This window comes from Salarias fasciatus, chromosome 15 (assembly GCF_902148845.1).
Source record: "Salarias fasciatus chromosome 15, fSalaFa1.1, whole genome shotgun sequence".
Lineage (NCBI taxonomy): Eukaryota > Metazoa > Chordata > Actinopteri > Blenniiformes > Blenniidae > Salarias > Salarias fasciatus.
In genome coordinates this window covers 12847633-12864828 of record NC_043759.1, presented here as the reverse complement: position 1 = coordinate 12864828, position 17196 = coordinate 12847633, and the positions used below count along the sequence as shown (strand labels likewise).

The following is a 17196-nucleotide window of genomic DNA, read 5'->3' as shown; positions in this document are numbered from 1 at the left end:
TGGAAGTGAATGGAGAGTTTCCTGTTGATATTCCCCGCAGAGGAAGCATATATTATGTAAAAAGTATAGTGCTGAAGAAAGAACCCTGTGGAACTCCATGTTTGACTTTAGTCTGAGCTGAAGAGTCGCCAATAACATGAATGAAGTGAACCCTGTCTTATCAATATGAATAAAACCAGTTTGATGCTGAACCTTTAATCCTGGTGGAATCCCAAATGGCTTCCTCAAACTTTTGACTTTTAATCTTCAACGCTTTGGGATTGTTTGTGCTTTATAATATAGAATTCAGTGACATGAGGTGAGGTTTATGGCTGGTCAGGATTTGATTCCAATATACTCAGATTTACAAATATACAACCCCAACAGTCCCGTTGCAGTGTTAATGAATGTATTTGGGGTTTTTTTCTGATTTGTATGTATTCTGTCATGTGTCTGAAATGAATAAAATCAGATAAAAATAAGTAGATTATCTACATTTGATTATCAGCAGTTGTTTCAGAACTCATAGCAGCGTTCCTGAATCCTTACCTTCACTTATATCTGATGTTCTAATGCAGATCCTTCCAGACAAAAAATCCTTTCAGTATCACCTCCTGCTTTGATTGAAATTCCAATTCGGAAAATAATTTGACTGTTAACATACACTGTCTGGCCAAAAGAATAAAAGGGTTAGTCTCCTGAGATGTTTTCTTTCAATAATGGTTGTTAAAGACATGAGAAGCTATTGTGTTTTATTCCCATATTTGAACCGGAAATGCATACATTCAGCAATTCTTTATTGAAAAACAATCAAAATTGTTTAAATTTAATGGAAAATTCATGCATATTTCAAACCATTGTCATTGTTAATGCCATATCCTTTGTCCTCGCATCATCAGACGGATGTTGGAATGACTCATTTGTAAATAGACAGGCATCAGACTGGCTTTATAAAGCCAATAACTAAAGTAAAAGTAAAATAATACTTTTTAACTGGTAATATCAGCTCCCTTGCTGTCTTTTGTTGCTGCAGGTTTGTTAGCACTACAAAATGGATTTAAAGGTCCGTGGTGGGTGCTGTAGTGCCACCTGACTGATTTAGTGCTGGACCATTTTGTCTACAGATATCCCTCCCATGATTTCAGTGCAAACCCAAATCATCCGACCTGCAGGCTGCGAGACATATTGAAGATTCTGCCTTTTCAAAGCCTCAGCATAAACAACGAAGACCGTTTTACTGTCAGAATTAAAACTTGGACCAGACACCGTTAGCCCTCCTCTCAGCTTGTCATGATTATACCTATACTTTGCTCATCGCCACTGTTTTTTCACCTGTCAAATTTTCCAACGTATTTGTAACATTCACATCAAAAAGACAAGACTTCGTGGAAACAGTGACATCTTTTTGAGGAAAAGTGAAACTAAAGTATCAAAATACTTTTTGTTGTTGACTAAATTTTTCAAAAGTCAATTAATTTAAATGTAGCTGTGTGTATGAGAATAATACACCTAATACAAGCACAGTTATAGTCCTGATGTTGTTTCAAAGATGATTTTGTGAAACGTTGATGGTACATTTATGAAATTCTGCATGGTTTCCAGGTTGCCTCAGTCAGTACAGGTTTTGCACCACAGGATGGTATTGAGTCATTTCAAGAAGCAGCTGGAAGACTAGTTAAGACAACGACGGCTTACGATCCTGGACCCAATGGGCGTGATCCGGACTCCCGTTACTGTCAAGTAAAGAACCAGAACTCTTAAAGTCAGCTGCAGGAGCACTTCCAAAGTAAGTGGAGAAAACTACCCAATGCAGCAAAGGCATGATTTAATTTAAACCATGAGCACTGCGATCAAAAGGCAGCTGGAGAACTCAGAACTTATTTGGCAGAGACTGCAGACATCAGTTCAAGCAGGTTAACCTGCAACTCCACATCTTGAGGTGATGTTCAAATCAAAAGCACTGGTAGCAGTTTCATCATTTGTTGTTTCACTATTAGCTGGAAAACAACCCGGGCTTAGAATAGTCTGTGTTGTGGAAATCCCAGTACTCGTGGCTGTTCTTCAGTCATTTATCAGATTTTGAGTAAAAATTAAGGTAAAATATGATTTTTTTTACAGTTAGGATTTTGTGGGTTTTTAGATGTCACCCATGGCGTGCTGGAGTTGATCCTGACTGACTCAGATAAGGTTTTTCACCATGAAGTACAAAGAGAAAGGAAATGGAGAATATGCAAACTCCACAAATGAGCTTAATCCAAATTTCTGCTTTTAATTCCACCACAGACTGAAGTCTGACTTTAGGAATACAGTTGCAATTATTCAAACTCAGGTTGGAAATCTGAGCTGCATTTACTTCAGTATGTTCTGGTATTAATGTTTCAAAAGGCTGCTTGCCAGGGAACAAAAACATAAAAAAGTCGTGCGCAGTGAAGCAGAGACAATTATTATTTACTACCAAAAACTCTTGACCATAAATCCACCCACTGAAGTTATAAATAAAGCATTATATTAAAACAATCTGTACATAAACATCCAGCTAGATCTAATGTTTCAACAGTGCACCAGGAGATTTGGAAATTTCTGCTCACAATCTACTCATTTCTACAAAAATATGAATATATATAAGTATAAAAATGACTTTTTTCTTCTGTTGGCCTTTTACAGAGTACATTCAAATTCATCCAGTGTCATTCTTTTGTTGTAAAAACAGTGAGATCAGTCAAAATGAAATGTTCATATAAAATAAATACAGGTGCATCTCAAAAAAACAAATGAAAACTTAATTATTCCTGTAATCCAGTTCAAAAGGTGAAACTTGTATTTATATTATTTAGATTTTTGTTTATTCTACATTTCGTGAACCAATTTAGGCCTGATTTTTAATTATATCTCATGAGTAAAATATTGGAAAACGCTAAATATGGCGCATAATCAGGCTTTAATATGAGTGTGGAAATAACTGAGAAAGCATTTGAATGATATTCTAATTTTTTTAACACGCACCTGTATGAATATGCAAATCTAAAGAGTACTGAGCTCAGTGACTGTCATCCTACGAATTCGAAACAAGAAATTAGAAGCAAAGCAGTGACTTTGTTAGTAGGAACTCGATAACGTAGCAGTAAAAACAAAAACAGTGAGTTTCATGATAACTCAACACTCCTCTTGGAATCCACTGCACTTCGCTGGAATATATTAGTTCGTTCTCTGACATAAAACACTGTCTGATAAAACTATTTTACTTGACGCTGTTAGTGGTAAATTAAACTCATTCGTCCCTCATCTGAAGACACTGCGGAAGTTCTATAAAAAACTATTACAATTCATCTTTTCAAATTATTGGTTAAAATAATGTGTTTTTTAAATGAGAGATTGTATGAACTTAGCTGTGGGATCAACTCTTGAGAAACAGACGCTTTCATACAATTTACGGACTTTGGAAGATAAAATCTGTGATATTTGTCAAAACGTTTTAGTGCAAGAGAAGAAGAAGAAGGCGTCCCGTGTCTATCTGTGTGTTCTGTACGTTGTGGCTGACGGACGGAGCGTTCAGGTGGGCGGCGGCCCGTTGGTGTAGTGTAGCATGGGGTAGAAGGAGCGGGCGAAGTTGTTGGTGACGGTGCAGCTGGCGTCGCCCTCCGACATGGGGATCAGACAGGGGAGCAGCAGCAGGAGCAGCAGGAAGAGGTGGAGGGGGAAGGCGGCGCGCAGCACCCGGTAGAAGAAGGAGCGAGGCGGCGAGGACTCTCGCCTTTCCCTGCACGACACATCCACGACAGACAGGAAATTCAAATGGGGATCGTTCCTGGGAGTGTCTGCAAAACATGCAGCGAATTCTAATTTCAAAACACCAGCAGCCACTGAAGGAATACCTCTGAGGGGAAGATGTCGTCTGTGAGAGTTCAGCCTCCTGAGAAGGATCTGCGGGGGCGTTTTGGACGGCCGACGCCGAATCCTGAAGAAAACATGGTGTTCGTTCAGTTTTTATCTTCTTCAATATAACGTGTTTGGCAGACTAAACGTGCTGTTGGATGATTTATCAATCTAGATGTTTTACCAGGCGCTGCTGCAGGCTGCTGAGGTCCTGGTCCACCTGCCTCAGGAGGAGCTTCAGCTTGTTTCCCGTCACGTGGAGCTTCTCCTGGGCCTCGTCGCTCTCCTCCGCCCCGTCCGCCGGCTGGAGCTGAGACCACAGCGCCTGCAGGGAGGCCTGCTGGGTCTGCCGGCTCCGCAGCTCGTCCTGCAGCTCCTGGAATCCACAACAGCAAACACGGTGACCATTTCTGACTGATCAGAGATGAGATCAGTCATGAAGGATGGAAAAAAAAAAAAAAAAATAACAGTCAGAAAGTTGTTCGCATTGTCAGTGAAAATATCCCACTGGGTTTCAGCTCTGTAGTTCCGACTGCCAGCACAAAACACCATTTAGCAGCCATAAAAGATGAAAACATGTTGGTCTCACAGTGAGCGTGTTCCTGTGTTGCTGCAGAGCTCTAGCGCTCGTGTCCGGGTGGCTGATGTCCACGGCGTAGCGCCGGCTCTCTGCGTGAGCCAACCACAGCAGCAGAGAGTGGAGCGTTTCATGAAACTCCTGCAGGCAGAAAGTCAACATTCATCCGTTCAGCTTTGTGAAGAGGAAAAAAAAAAACTTCCTTTGATCGGTACTTTTTCCTGACTGAAGCGAGTACTAGTGGTGAGTTTTGTTCACCTGGCAGCGCAGCAGCGTCTTCCTCAGGCCGGTGTCCCACTGCTGGAGGCGAGTGCACGCCCTGCTCCAGCCTCTGTTCACGCCCGTCAGCCTCTCCTGCAGCTCTGGAGCCTCTTCGGCCCGCAGGTTGACTGACAGCATGATGGATTTGTAGCGTGCAAACATTTTCTGCATCTCCTGCAAAGAGTAAAACACAGGGCTGATTTAAAACAGAACTTCTGGAAGGCCTCAGTAGAAAAACAGCTACAATGTACAATAATTATTATATTATTACAATAAAGTAGATAACCAGGTTGTAACAAACGTCGGTTATATGCGGTGTTGAATCCTACCTTCAGCTCTTTGGCTCGGGCCTCCATGTCCTGGATGCTGGCTGCCGGCTCGGACCGCTGCAGGCGGTCCAGCTCCGGCGTCACGCTCTCCAACCAGGAAGTGACGTCGTGGAGCTGAGCCTGGAGCTGTGGAGGCTCCTGAGGGCTGTCCGGCTGGACGCGCCTGGACTGAGCCTGGAGCAGCTCCCAGCGTTCGATCACACCTGGAAGGAAAGCACAGGAGCTGCTGTGGCGACGCTGCTACACGTGAAGGGGCGTGTCGGGCCCTGCAGCAGCAGATGGAGGGACTCTCACCTGACTGTTTGTCCGACGCAGTCAGGCCCGTCAACCCGAACTCCTCCGGCGGCTCCTCGTCGTCCAGCATCAGTGAGAGTCTCTTGATGTTCTCGATGCTGCCGCTGCACTGCGACATGAGGCGCAGCTGCAAACACAGCAAGGATTCAGCACCCACCGTTGTGTTTAGAACTTTCATTTCCACAGTAGTTAACAGGAGGAAAGTGTGAGACGTACGTAGCCCGGCTTCAGAGGGGTGCTGGTGAGAGTGGGTGAAGCGTCGGGGTCGCCGCCAGTCTCTCCAGACGGGCGCCATCTTGGGGGCTCGTGCACGGCCATCGACCTGCTTGGGACTGAAACACAAACCCAAAGAGGTGCTCTGTGTGAGTCAAATGAGGTTAAAAAAAAACTCAAGTGCAGATGATGAAGCACTGATATGAATAAACCTGCAGGTTTTAGGCACACGGTTGTTGTTATTCGTCATGGGAGTTTTCATCTTCACTCACTGTCACCAGGCTGCTGCACGAGGCACATTAGCAGAATCGGCTCAGTCTCATTTATGTTAATCAGTGATGAAAAACTCCCAAGATGCAGCATTTGGACTTTTATGCAGATTTAATTCCATCTTAAACAGCTCATAAATCAAACCAAGTGATAATGCCACCCAGGCACCTGAAGAAGATAATTATGTTTTTAAGTTTCTGGGAAGCAAGAACGAAATGACAGCTACGAACTTCAACCCCTTTTCCATTCGAATGAATGAATAATAAATGTTCTCTTGCTGAAATTACTATAAAGAGCCTTTTTGAAAACACCACTTGAAGTTACAGAAAAATCAGTGTTACTGCAAACAAAGGCTACACCACAAATTTCAATGCCGGACTGTGGAGAACCCTGCAAAAGAACATTCAACAAATATAACATTCAATAAAGCAGCGGAGAGCAACGCCAAGCAAAGGAAGTGAAACTCTTTAAATAAATAAAAGAGGCAAAGGACATGAATAAACCATAAGTAAATCATAACAGACACAGAGAATACAATGCGACGCAATTGCCACGCTGAAGGTCGCCTGAAAAAACCTTTCAGCGAGTTAGAAACAAAGTTAGCAGTTTTTCACGAGTTAACGCGCTTAAAATAAACTCAGTGGCGAAGAAAGGGAGGATTTTCTAAACCACGAGTGCAGAAGTGCAGCAAACAGCTCAATGAGCAGTTAGATGAGGGTGATGCTGGAGCCAAGCTGTTTGCTTTAGCTTGAAGGCCACAGGGAGCGGCGCGCGGCGTGGAGCTTCGGGTGGATTTATTAAGCAGAGGGTGAAGACGTTTCTGAGCCTACCCAGTGAGGAGGAGGAGGAGGCCTGCGGGGCGTCCGACGCTTCGACAAACTCCTCCTGCCTCGCAGTTACCTCTGGGAGGAGAGAGCGGTCACACTTTCTCAGGGAATAAATCCTATCTGGAGTGTTTTTTTTTCTTTTTTTGGGACAGCCGAACTTTTAAAAGATCAGTTTTAATAACCGCACCTGACAGAGCACTGAAATAAGCCCCTTCCTCTTCGTGCTCTTCCTCCTCCTCCTCGTCGTCCTCGTGTGACGACGACCCTCCGACGTCCCCGGTGTGATCCCACTCCAGAGGCAGGGACTCCACGCTCATCGGCGTCTCCCGTCCCGAACGCTCCAGGGGGGAGGCCAGCAGGTGGGTGGGCGTGGCCGGGAGGCTCCCTAAGCTCCGCCCCAGCAGCGGCCGGCCAATCAGCTCCAAGCTTGACTCCAGGGAGAAGCTGGTACCTGAGAGCTCCGGCTCTTCTTTAATTGTCTACAGAAAAGAAATAAGCAGAGCGTTAGAGCAGTCCTATTCCTACACACGGGTGGGTGTGTGATGCCATTTTCTTCAGAGTGCTTAACATGTAAAGTAATCCATGAAGTGGAGCTCACTGTGGGTTGACTGAGGCGCTGGTGGAAGCGGACCAGCCTGCTGAAAACCTCCTGGCAGTAGGAGTGCAGCTCCTCCAGCTCGTCCTCTATCAGCGCCGCGTCCTGCGGCGAGCTCTTCTGGATCAGACCCTCTCCAAACACGATCAGTCCGTCAATGCGCTCGGTGTTCAGGGTGATCTCCTTCTGGAAACTCTGCGGGAAGAGGGGTGGGATGGCTGAATAAACAGAGCGCGAGTGAGGGCAGCCCAAAAGAAACAAAGCGTGCCTGCTAATGGTATCGCAACACGGATCCAGCGAGTCAACCGGAGGAGAAACCTTCAAACTCAGGCGGTTAAGAACTGAGTGCTGTTTTTCTTCCCGCTGAAACAGGTTTTTCCACAAGATATTTTAAGGCTAATGGGAAAATTATTATTTTAGAACATTAAACCTTTCAAAAATTGTTTGTTCAGTTGAAAGAGACTTTGGGTTTTATTAAAAAAAAAAAAAAAAAAAAGTGCTGCGCCTCACGTTGAGCTGCTGGATCTTCTGATGGACGTCGCTCTCGGAGAAGTGCTCCACGTTGGTGAGCTGCAGGTCGAGCTCGGTCAGCCACACCAGCATGCTCTCCCTGAGCCCCTCGAACTCCTCCCTCTGGCCGGTGAAATGCTGCGAGAGTCAAAGATGGCAGACTGAATAGGAGCGAGGAGAATCGAAGCAGTTTCTTTGTCTTTTTCTCTTCCTCTCGCCGCACCTTGAGCCTGCGGAGGATGGCGGCCACCCTGCGGTGCAGGGCGTCCCACCTCCTGTTGCCCTCGTGGACCATGGCTCGGAGCTGGCTGGCCCGGTCGGTCCGGTTCTCCCGGGCCAGACGGCGGTACTGATTGTTCACCAGCTCCAGCTGGGTCAGCCGCTCATGAACCTGCCTCTGGAAACCCTGAAGAGGAGAACGACAGCAGGCGGTCAGTGAAAATCAAAAACACTCAGACCGAGCAGTAACTTAAAGTCAAGAAGAATCCTAACAAAAGTATTTCAGACACTAACCGCTCTGTAAAAATTTTTTGAAAACACTGAAATCAGTTTATTTCCTCTTGCAAATCAGGTGAATATAAAACACATTTAAATAAATATTACATTGCTGCACAATGTTTAATTCCAGTTCAACTCTTTAAGTGGTCGTTCTCCCACTGATTCGGCTGTGCAAAAAAACAGAAACAAGCAAGACAAAGCTTCTGTCACACTCACGACCGACCTCGAACTTCTTGAGCTCCTCTTTGGCGACAGTGAAAAGGACGTCTGCAGAGTTGGGGTTGGCAGCGGTTCGCTCGGCCATCTTGAGCCAATCCTCGAAGCGGGAGTAGTCATTGAGGAATTTGCACCACAGTGTCCATGTTTCCTCGATCCTGCAAGCACAGGCAGAGTTGAAGTTGCAGCAAATAGTTAAAAATGAGAAGTTGAAAAAAAAAGGAGAGATTAATTTAGATCTACAAAAAAATGCAAAATAGACATAGAACAATTTTTACTGGAATGAGGATGATCACCCTTGTGATTTGTGAGAGCTTCCTAAACCGATCATCCAGTAGATTAAAAAATGCTCCTGTCGCTCCCACCTGAGCCTCCGGTCCAGCGCCATGGCACAGATGGTCCTCCAGCGCTGGTCCAGGCTGCGGCTGGTCTCCTGCAGGGAGTCGCTCTCCACCTCGCTGCCGCCGCCGGCAGCGTCTTCGTCCCGCAGCAGGACGTCGCACAGGTTGAGCACCGACGCGACGCCCTCCGTGTGCTGCTCGATGTCCCTCTGCAGCTCCTTGACACACAGAGAGGCGGGCATTTCATCAGTTCAGACCGTAAGACGGACTCCACGTAACAAACATCAGCACAGACAGAACAGTGAGGCGCGCTGCGAGTCCTCCTCTCCTAAAATTAAACAAAGGACAGATGTGAATTATTAATGATAAACAGAGACAAAGAGTGAGGGGGAGTGACAGAGAGGCGCAAAACAGCAGAAACTCACTAAACAGATTTACATTACAGAGGAGAATATTGGGGAAAAAAAAGTCTTTGTTTCCATGTATTGAGGAGAAGTGAAGTTGAGTGTGTGTCTACCAGCTGCTCGGCCAGCCTCTTCTGGATCTCCTGCTCGTGGCAGACGCTGTAGGTGACGGGCCTGGAGAGCTCAGCCTCGATGCGAGAGAGCCACGAGCGGAGGTTGCTCATGTTCTTATCCAGCTGCTGCACCGTCACCAGGGTCTCCTTCAGCTTCTTCACCCTGAGGACGCGCAGACGCCCGCACCGCTTCAGAAACTTTACACAGCTAACTCAGCTCGGAGCGAACCACAAGGGGATGAGAAAAGAATCTGTATTCATTATTGTCGGTATCGACACAAAAAACAAGTTTAATTTGCAAATAAATCTACAAAAAAGGATAAAGACTGGCTTGAAGGAAAGAAAGAAAGAAAGAAAGGAAGTTCAGGTATCTGCGAACCCAAAACCCTCTCAGGTATCTCTTACAGGACCCTCCAAAGTCACCATGGCAACTGACCTCCACACACACACACTCACACACACACACACACACACACACACACACACACACACACACACACACACACACACACACACACACACACACACTCACACACACACACACACACACACACACACACACACTGCGCCACATTGACTGGCGTCATAGCAACGCGCAGGACAATAAAAGCTTTTTTTTTTCGGAGGCTTAAAAGCCTGAAGTGTGCCCCATTTGGAAGTTTGAGTTAATTTCCCCGTTTGATTCTTCCTGTGCCGTGGAGGTCCAGCGGAGCCTGTCAGGGCTGGGGGGGGGGGGGGGGGCGCTCTCTCCACTGAAATAATAAGCTCTGAAAAAACGGCTGCGAGGAGAAGCGCCGGGCTGAGGGCTGCATGAAAGGGTCCCAACAGATGTCGGACATTCAGGCGGCTTCAGATGAGAGCGTGTGTGAGCGAGTGAGGTGTTTTAGATCTGTTCAAATGAAACCCGCTTTAATCTTCAGTCCTCCACAGACTCTGTTGTTCAGGAGAGTCTCTCACTTTTTCAAGTTTTTGTAAAATCCACAGTATTAGGGACAACCCTTTATAGAGCACTCCTCATAAATACCTTTAATCTGAGTTACTTTTTTACACCCTGGGGTGACAATAAATAAATATATTTTATACATTTTATTCATTTTTTCTATGCATCAGTGTTCAAGTTATTAGTTATGGTACTGACAATGAAAGGTAACTTCTGAATAGTCTGAACAGAGCTGCATTACTGTTGTTTCTGTGAACCATGAGCTGAGCTGTGTGGGTCAGTCTGAGGATGCTTTAGAATCTGGATGCTGATGCTTCTTGATCAAACGGATTCACCAGGTAACGATCACAGGAAGAAAGCAGCAACGGGAGAGAATAATACACAACAAGATATTTTCCTGATAACATATTCCAGCTACAGTGGATACAGTCTAACTTTACTGTTAAATAGTATTTTTTTTAATTCTGGCTTCAAAAAATCTTGAAACGCAATGAGTTTTTGCTGGATTCTAAGAAAATCTTCTAGAATCCTATTCCCCTTTGGGTACAACTAAGAACTTGGTTAATTTAATGAAAGAAGCTGCAAATCTACATGAATATAAGCAGATATAAAAGGTTCTACTTGATCAGAATCACATGACTACAACTTCATGCTGATGTTTAGCTTTTAGATGCAAAAAAAAAACAACTATTGCTAACACTACAAAAACCCAAAATACAGCAACCTTACTTTATCAAAATTCACAATTATGTAGAGTGTCATATGTTGTGTATTACTTTTGAAAAGCTGGATTAAAAAACTAATAACCAGAAAACGGTGTTGCGGGATTGTTGTTCATTCTTTGTGGTATTTGTACCACAAAGTTGGTGCCTCAAGCCAAGAAAACATAAATACTTGTGAGCCTCAGGGTTGGGGATAACGGCCAGGGTGGTGCAGTGTAATGTCCTGTACAGTGGGAGCCTGTGTGTGCCGTTGACGGGGCTTCATGTTTATGGCCGTGTAATCCAGACATAATACTCTCGGTATAAATCCCGTCCAGAAAATACTCCGCTGCTCTGCACACACAAACCATCCCCGTCAACTAATGAGTCTCCTTTCTCCCTTTCACTCCCTCCCCACCTCTGACAGGCTAACAAAGGCCAGCAGCTTCATGCGGAGGCCAAACAAAGGCACAAAACCCGGTCAGGGGTGCCTGCTCAGGCAGAGGACAAGAGGAGAGTGGACGGAGAAAAACCAAGCAGAAAAGAGCCGGAGGACGAGGGAGGATATACGGTCGGCGGGCGGAGATGAAGTCCAGCTGACCACAGGAGGGCTCCGCATTACACCCAGACTTAACTCCACCTGACATTCACTGCTCTCACTGCCATTACGGAGTGATTCACTTCGTTTAACCCATTAATTTCATCAATTCCAGTATGCATTGAAATATTCTAACGAACATAGTTGGCCTTTTTTGGACAACTAACATTGCAAAAATGTATAAAATTGTATAATGCATGAATTCCCCTCAGAGGTAAAAGAGGCATTTGGTTTCGTGCTTAGTTAGGCTCGAAAGCCAAATGAAGTCACTGTTTTAGCCACGAAAGCAGAGATTTGGTAGCAAACTCTGAGTGACGCAGACCATTTGTTGACCTGATGTGGACTCCAGCCTTTTTAAAGAGTCACGCTGACTTCCTGAGAGACAAATAGAGCAGCGAGAGGACCTCACATTAGGAAGGAGGATCATTACATACCAGCAGACCCACTCCCACTGAACACTGAACCGTCCTCCTCCATAAGTCATCCTGCTGACAGGCGTCACGGGGAGGGGGAGTCAACGCAGACGTGGAGACATATGGTGTTGTCTGAGACTTAAGCACAGTTTTTTTTTTCCTTCATATTAAAGGGGGCAGGTTGGGTGACTGAAGTCTGTATGTTCTGCTCTTCAGCATGATGGCCCATCTGTCATAGGAGGGTTGGGGGGCGGGGGGGGCTTCCATAGCTGTGGCTTAACCTCTACAGTCTGTACATTAAGAGCTGTGTATTCCTGACAGCTGCGGAGCACAGCGAGCCCAACAGCAGGCGGATGGATACAAGGCTACTGTTTAATTACAGGGGTCCAGTTGAAGCCTTTTAGTCTTCAATTATGCTTTTTACAGTCCAGTAGTTTCGCTGTGAAAGGTGCTCGAGCGGGGCGATAATGATGTGAAATTGGTGTGTGGTACTCGGCAAATCTTAATTATCTCAACCAGACACACGCACGCACGCACACACAAAAACACACACACACACAGTTACAGACATATAAACCACCGTCACTCCACCGAACGAGTTTGTTTTTAAGAATAATTAACCAAAATACATAAACACATAATTGGTCATTTGCTCAAGTGATTGAAGTGTGTCGTCTTGTGCAGCCTCTGCGAAGCGGCGGCACTCACCTGGCTTCGATGTGGCAGAAGAGGCTGTGCCAGTGCTGGTTGACCTCGTGCAAGGAGCCGCGGACCTGCGTCTGCTTCGCCTCGTCGCTGGCCAGCAGCAGCTGCTCGCCCAGGTGCTTCAGGTGGCTCTTGTTCTCGCTGAACAGGTTGATTTCCTCCATGCAGTCCTGTGAAAACGCTGCTGTTATTCCATTTTCTCCAGAGTGCAGATTTGATTTCGTGTTTTCATTTTCTTTTCCAGGCCACCATCTGTTATTAACAGTATAGCGCACGTCGCTCATGTATGGATTTTAATCAGGCCTACATAAGGGCTCCCGGTGCATTGATTCATTCTTATGCTTTTGTTGTAATGTGTATTCATGGGGTGAATAATTTAAACACTGAGTTTTTCATTCAAAGGTTGAAGGTCCACAACCTCGTACCTTTTTCAGTTTCTCCACCATTTCCTCAATGCTCAGATCTCCGCTGTGGCAAACCTTGTTCTCCATCTGAGTCAGCCAATCGCAAAACTCTTTGTTCTTGTCGTTGAAGATGGTCCAGGCGTTCAGCCGGTCTGCGATTTCTTGCCGGCGCAACGAAACCTGGGAGGGGTTAAAAAGAGTAAAGGGACATTTAGTGCTTTTGCACATTGCTTTATTCATGGCTATGAAACGTTTTTTTCAAAAACATGACAAAATGTCTGCAATAACAGTAAACGTCACGTCATCCTGAAAGGCGAAAGAAATCATAAATCTGGATTTGGGAACCAGGTATTATCTCATAACTATAGTCTTCAAACAAATCACATTCAACAATTACAAATCTGTCACATTTTTAAAGAATAGTTCAATTTTTTTGGCCATTTTCTCTTTTAAACTGAGTTGCTACACGAGTTTGCAGAGAAAAGGTCTGTTCTGTGTGAAAACAAACACTCTAAAAACATTGAACAATTTCACTGAGTGGCAGTTTAGTTTGGAGCAGGACTGCTGGTGACGATGCTCTCTGTGGTATGCATCTGACCCACATACAGTATATTACACAATAAAGCGTGAGCTGGTTCTCAGCTTATTTAGGCAAAAGGTAAGTTATTAAAGAAAATGTAATGATTTACTCCTTTGGACTTTAAAGAAGAAGAAATGTGCGTGAGTTTTCAGTATTGTGTGTTTTCTCTTGCTGAAGTGAATCATCATGAGTTTTTAATCACTATCAGAATCAGTCATCCACTGAACTGAGAGAAATCCCGGCGAGACTCGAGCTATTTGACAAAATTAACAAGGTCCATTTTCCTAATGACAGCTTACTGCCATGAAAACACCCCATTAAACAGCTGAGGAGGGGGGGCTGATGGTCTTTTAGAGGTTAAAGGGCTTAGCATGCCCACAGGGCATGTTTGAATCAACGGTGTTTTACTGCAGAATGCCATTTATTTGATTTAAATGAGCCTTGCCTTGGTTTTAATGTACTAACGCTGCTGGGCCTTGAGGACTGTGGAGAATTTAGGGTTCACTGGGGGCTGCAGTCACCCCGAGAGGACTTTGTGCTGTCCCGGGAACAATAGAGCCCCGTCCCCGGGATCCCCTCGGCCCAGCCAAGCCATCTGCTCATCCAAACCATTCCAGTGGCTTCCCCCACCTACAACCTGTTAACCATGCAGCGGGAGCCAGGGTGGCTCAGATCCACAGCTCCCGGCCATGGAAGGCATGAATAAACATCTGAAGTCTGAGGTGTGATCTCATGTGTTTGACCAGATGAGGCCGCATAATGTTTTCTATGTATTTCAGTAAAAAGATCTGGAAAGAAAAATTAGGCTTCAGTAAAAGTTGACAACATGATTTTGTTTGTCAAATTAAAAAAAAAATCTTCAAGATACTCAACAAACAGCGAGATGTATTTATCTGATGAATTCAGATATTATCTGTTTCAGCAGTTTGGGACAAGTGATGCTGATCAACCATACAAACAATGAGTGAACAGCACATCAGCTGCTGCTGTGAATCCTATTAAGTCCTGCCAAGACAGGAGCAGGTGGAAGCAGCTACTCCAACTCACTACAGACCCAATTACAGCACAGTTTACCCCACAACCCGAATAACGGACAAAACCATCCGTAGTATGTCATAACCGTTGGTTCCTGGGGAACAACAGTGCATTTGTGTTTCAGCTTAACGGACTGAACTGTAGGAATTTGAGCCTATGGAATGGAGCTACTTTCACTAATAACAGAGAAACAGACTTAATTGTGCTGGACCAGAGAGCGTTAGCATGAAGGAGACTGACCAAAAATAAGTTAATCTGACTTGTAGAAAGTTAATGCTGCCAATTTAAAGAACACATTTGGTTTTCCCTCCATGAATGTGCACATGCTGGCTCCTATCTCAAACAAATGAATGTGTGTGTGTGTGTGAGTAAAGGCTTTGTCCTGCTGGTCAGCGCCAATACAGCACTACTAGCAACTTTTCCCTCCTTCTCTCCCTCTGCCTCTCCCTCCCCCAACCCTCTGTCTCCACCTGTCCCAGCTGCAACTCCACACATCATCTCTCTCATTTCAAGGCTTTTCTCTCTCTTCAGATGCGTTTGGATCTACCGAAAGACACATTTCTGTCCTCACCTTCATGCAGAGTTCTTCCCACTGGCCGTGGAGCTGCTCCAGCTGCTGCTCCAGCAGAGCCGAGTCACTGGCCGCGACGTACTGTGACAGGTCCGTCTTCATGGTGGCCAGCTCCCTCAATCCGCCGGACAGACGCTGCAGGGACAGCTCCGTCTCCTGCATAACACACACACACGCACATGCACGCCTCAGCACGCAGTCAGAACGCCGGCCACGAGTTGCGTGCTCACACTTCTCTGCCTCCCTTCTCGCTGCTGCTCACACTGACCGTCCAGATTAAAGGGCTGTGGACGGGACAGGGGGAGGGTAGAAGGGGTAAAAAAAAAAAAAAAAAAGGGGGAGGGGAGTGAAAGCACCGGGGTATTAAATAAGGGAAAGGGGGGGTAAACTCGGAGGCTCTGGGATGGGGTGGTAGTTAAAGGGCAGTTTGGGAGTGGGGAAACTTCAGCCACTTTCAAACCCGGGTCTCCAAGGCTCAAGGTCCAGAGACGGACGTCCTGTTCAACCGATGTCCATTCAGGGCAAATGGAAAGCTGCACCTTGGGGTATCTTTGAATCACCTGGATATATGCCTCATCCTGAGAGTCGTCTGGTTTCTTCAGCTCCAGCTCCTTCAGTTCAGACACAGTGTTGTCGATTCCATCCTGACATGAAGTCCACATCTGAGGAGACAGCAGGACACAAGAGCAGATCTCAGGGTTCGGTTCAAACTCACATGAGCAGGCAGATCTCAATTTACAAAGAAAAATAAATAATTACATCTTGTATGAGGTTTATCAAGTTCATTTGTTTCATTTAGGGAGTCTATTTATATGCATATGACAGATTGTATTTATATTTGCAAAACAAAATGTCCATAAATACACTTGATAGTGTCGCTGTTATGGTTGCCTTGGTCTGTTCTACAGTCTTCTTGTGCACTACTTGTAATCTACTTATATCATAAAGTGTGTGTGCTTTGCTGTCATGCGAAGTTATTTGTGTTTTTTTATGCATTTTGGCTATATGGTTAAAGGTATATATTTTGTTTTCATTGTTAAAAGTAGTGCAGTGGATTCCTGCAGATAGAAATGAATTCATTTGAAGTTTCTGAGTTTCATTTATCCACTTTATTTTCTTTCTTTCAATTTATTTCCATTTTCCCTGTAGGTATAGGGGAAAGGACAACTTTGTGTAGGGCAGAGAAAACATTTTGAAGGTTAAATGCAGAATATTTTATTCAACAAGGATGTGGAATCTTTATTCCCACCTTCCCAAAAAAAAAAATCACAATTTTTTTTTGCACTATTTGGTTATTTAGTTTTATTTTGTGTTCGTAAAAGTAACCATAACACTTCATTTATTAACTTGAAATACTGACAATACTGTAACTGTTTCTAACTTGGTGCTAAAATACTTCAGCATATTTAATATCAGTGTTTCTGGCTCTGGACTCTAAAGTCAGCAGCAAACTATTTAAAATGCCTGAAAACCACAGCAACACGCCCATTCCTACTAAACAGAACATGGAGCTGAAGACAGCCTCCCGCTGTTTTTTTTTTTCTTCATAGTGTGTTTATGCAATCCTGTGTGATCTTTGACGTGCTGCTCAGAGGGATTTCCCTTTCCCCGCGTGGTTCCTGTTAAGCTTAAAGGGGTTAACACAACTTTCCCTGACCCCCGTGCTCATCAAAACAATCAGATGTCATAATCGGCCGCAGCTCACGAGGCACGGAGGACCGCCTAAAAATCCAGACCGCGGCAGTGTGATGCAGAGAAAACAAGTCAGAAGGACTTAATCAAAATGTCTTTAACATCATTTGGAGTAAAATGAAGCCGATGCATGTTTCCTTCACTAAACACAGGATATTAAATAGAGATTTAACATACTTCATGTGTGCACAAATGATATTAGTGTTTTCTTATTGGTGTTTGGTCAGCTGGGGTTGAACAGCACCGCAGTAAAGGAA

At 44.9% G+C, this 17196-nt stretch overlaps 1 protein-coding gene across 6 annotated transcripts in view; it reads right to left on the bottom strand.

Annotated features, from left to right (window-relative positions):
* Positions 1 to 1947: 1947 nt before the first annotated feature.
* LOC115401404 (nesprin-2-like) overlaps positions 1948 to 17196 on the bottom strand; it is a 39211-nt gene continuing 23962 nt past the window's right edge. For 5 of the 6 annotated variants that reach the window (XM_030109559.1, XM_030109561.1, XM_030109562.1 and 2 more), the window contains 20 exons: positions 15808 to 15909; positions 15248 to 15403; positions 13083 to 13241; positions 12661 to 12827; positions 9301 to 9463; positions 8808 to 9001; positions 8450 to 8600; positions 7952 to 8134; positions 7729 to 7866; positions 7222 to 7413; positions 6811 to 7102; positions 6627 to 6698; positions 5530 to 5645; positions 5314 to 5440; positions 5020 to 5222; positions 4688 to 4864; positions 4442 to 4570; positions 4037 to 4228; positions 3852 to 3934; positions 1948 to 3736 (listed from right to left, as the gene is read on the bottom strand). In XM_030109559.1, the coding sequence (XP_029965419.1) occupies positions 3529 to 3736; positions 3852 to 3934; positions 4037 to 4228; positions 4442 to 4570; positions 4688 to 4864; positions 5020 to 5222; positions 5314 to 5440; positions 5530 to 5645; positions 6627 to 6698; positions 6811 to 7102; positions 7222 to 7413; positions 7729 to 7866; positions 7952 to 8134; positions 8450 to 8600; positions 8808 to 9001; positions 9301 to 9463; positions 12661 to 12827; positions 13083 to 13241; positions 15248 to 15403; positions 15808 to 15909 (3204 nt within the window). In that variant the 3' untranslated portion in view covers positions 1948 to 3528. The remainder of the gene's footprint in view (positions 3737 to 3851; positions 3935 to 4036; positions 4229 to 4441; positions 4571 to 4687; positions 4865 to 5019; positions 5223 to 5313; positions 5441 to 5529; positions 5646 to 6626; positions 6699 to 6810; positions 7103 to 7221; positions 7414 to 7728; positions 7867 to 7951; positions 8135 to 8449; positions 8601 to 8807; positions 9002 to 9300; positions 9464 to 12660; positions 12828 to 13082; positions 13242 to 15247; positions 15404 to 15807; positions 15910 to 17196) is intronic. The other variant, XM_030109563.1, reaches the window with a different exon arrangement.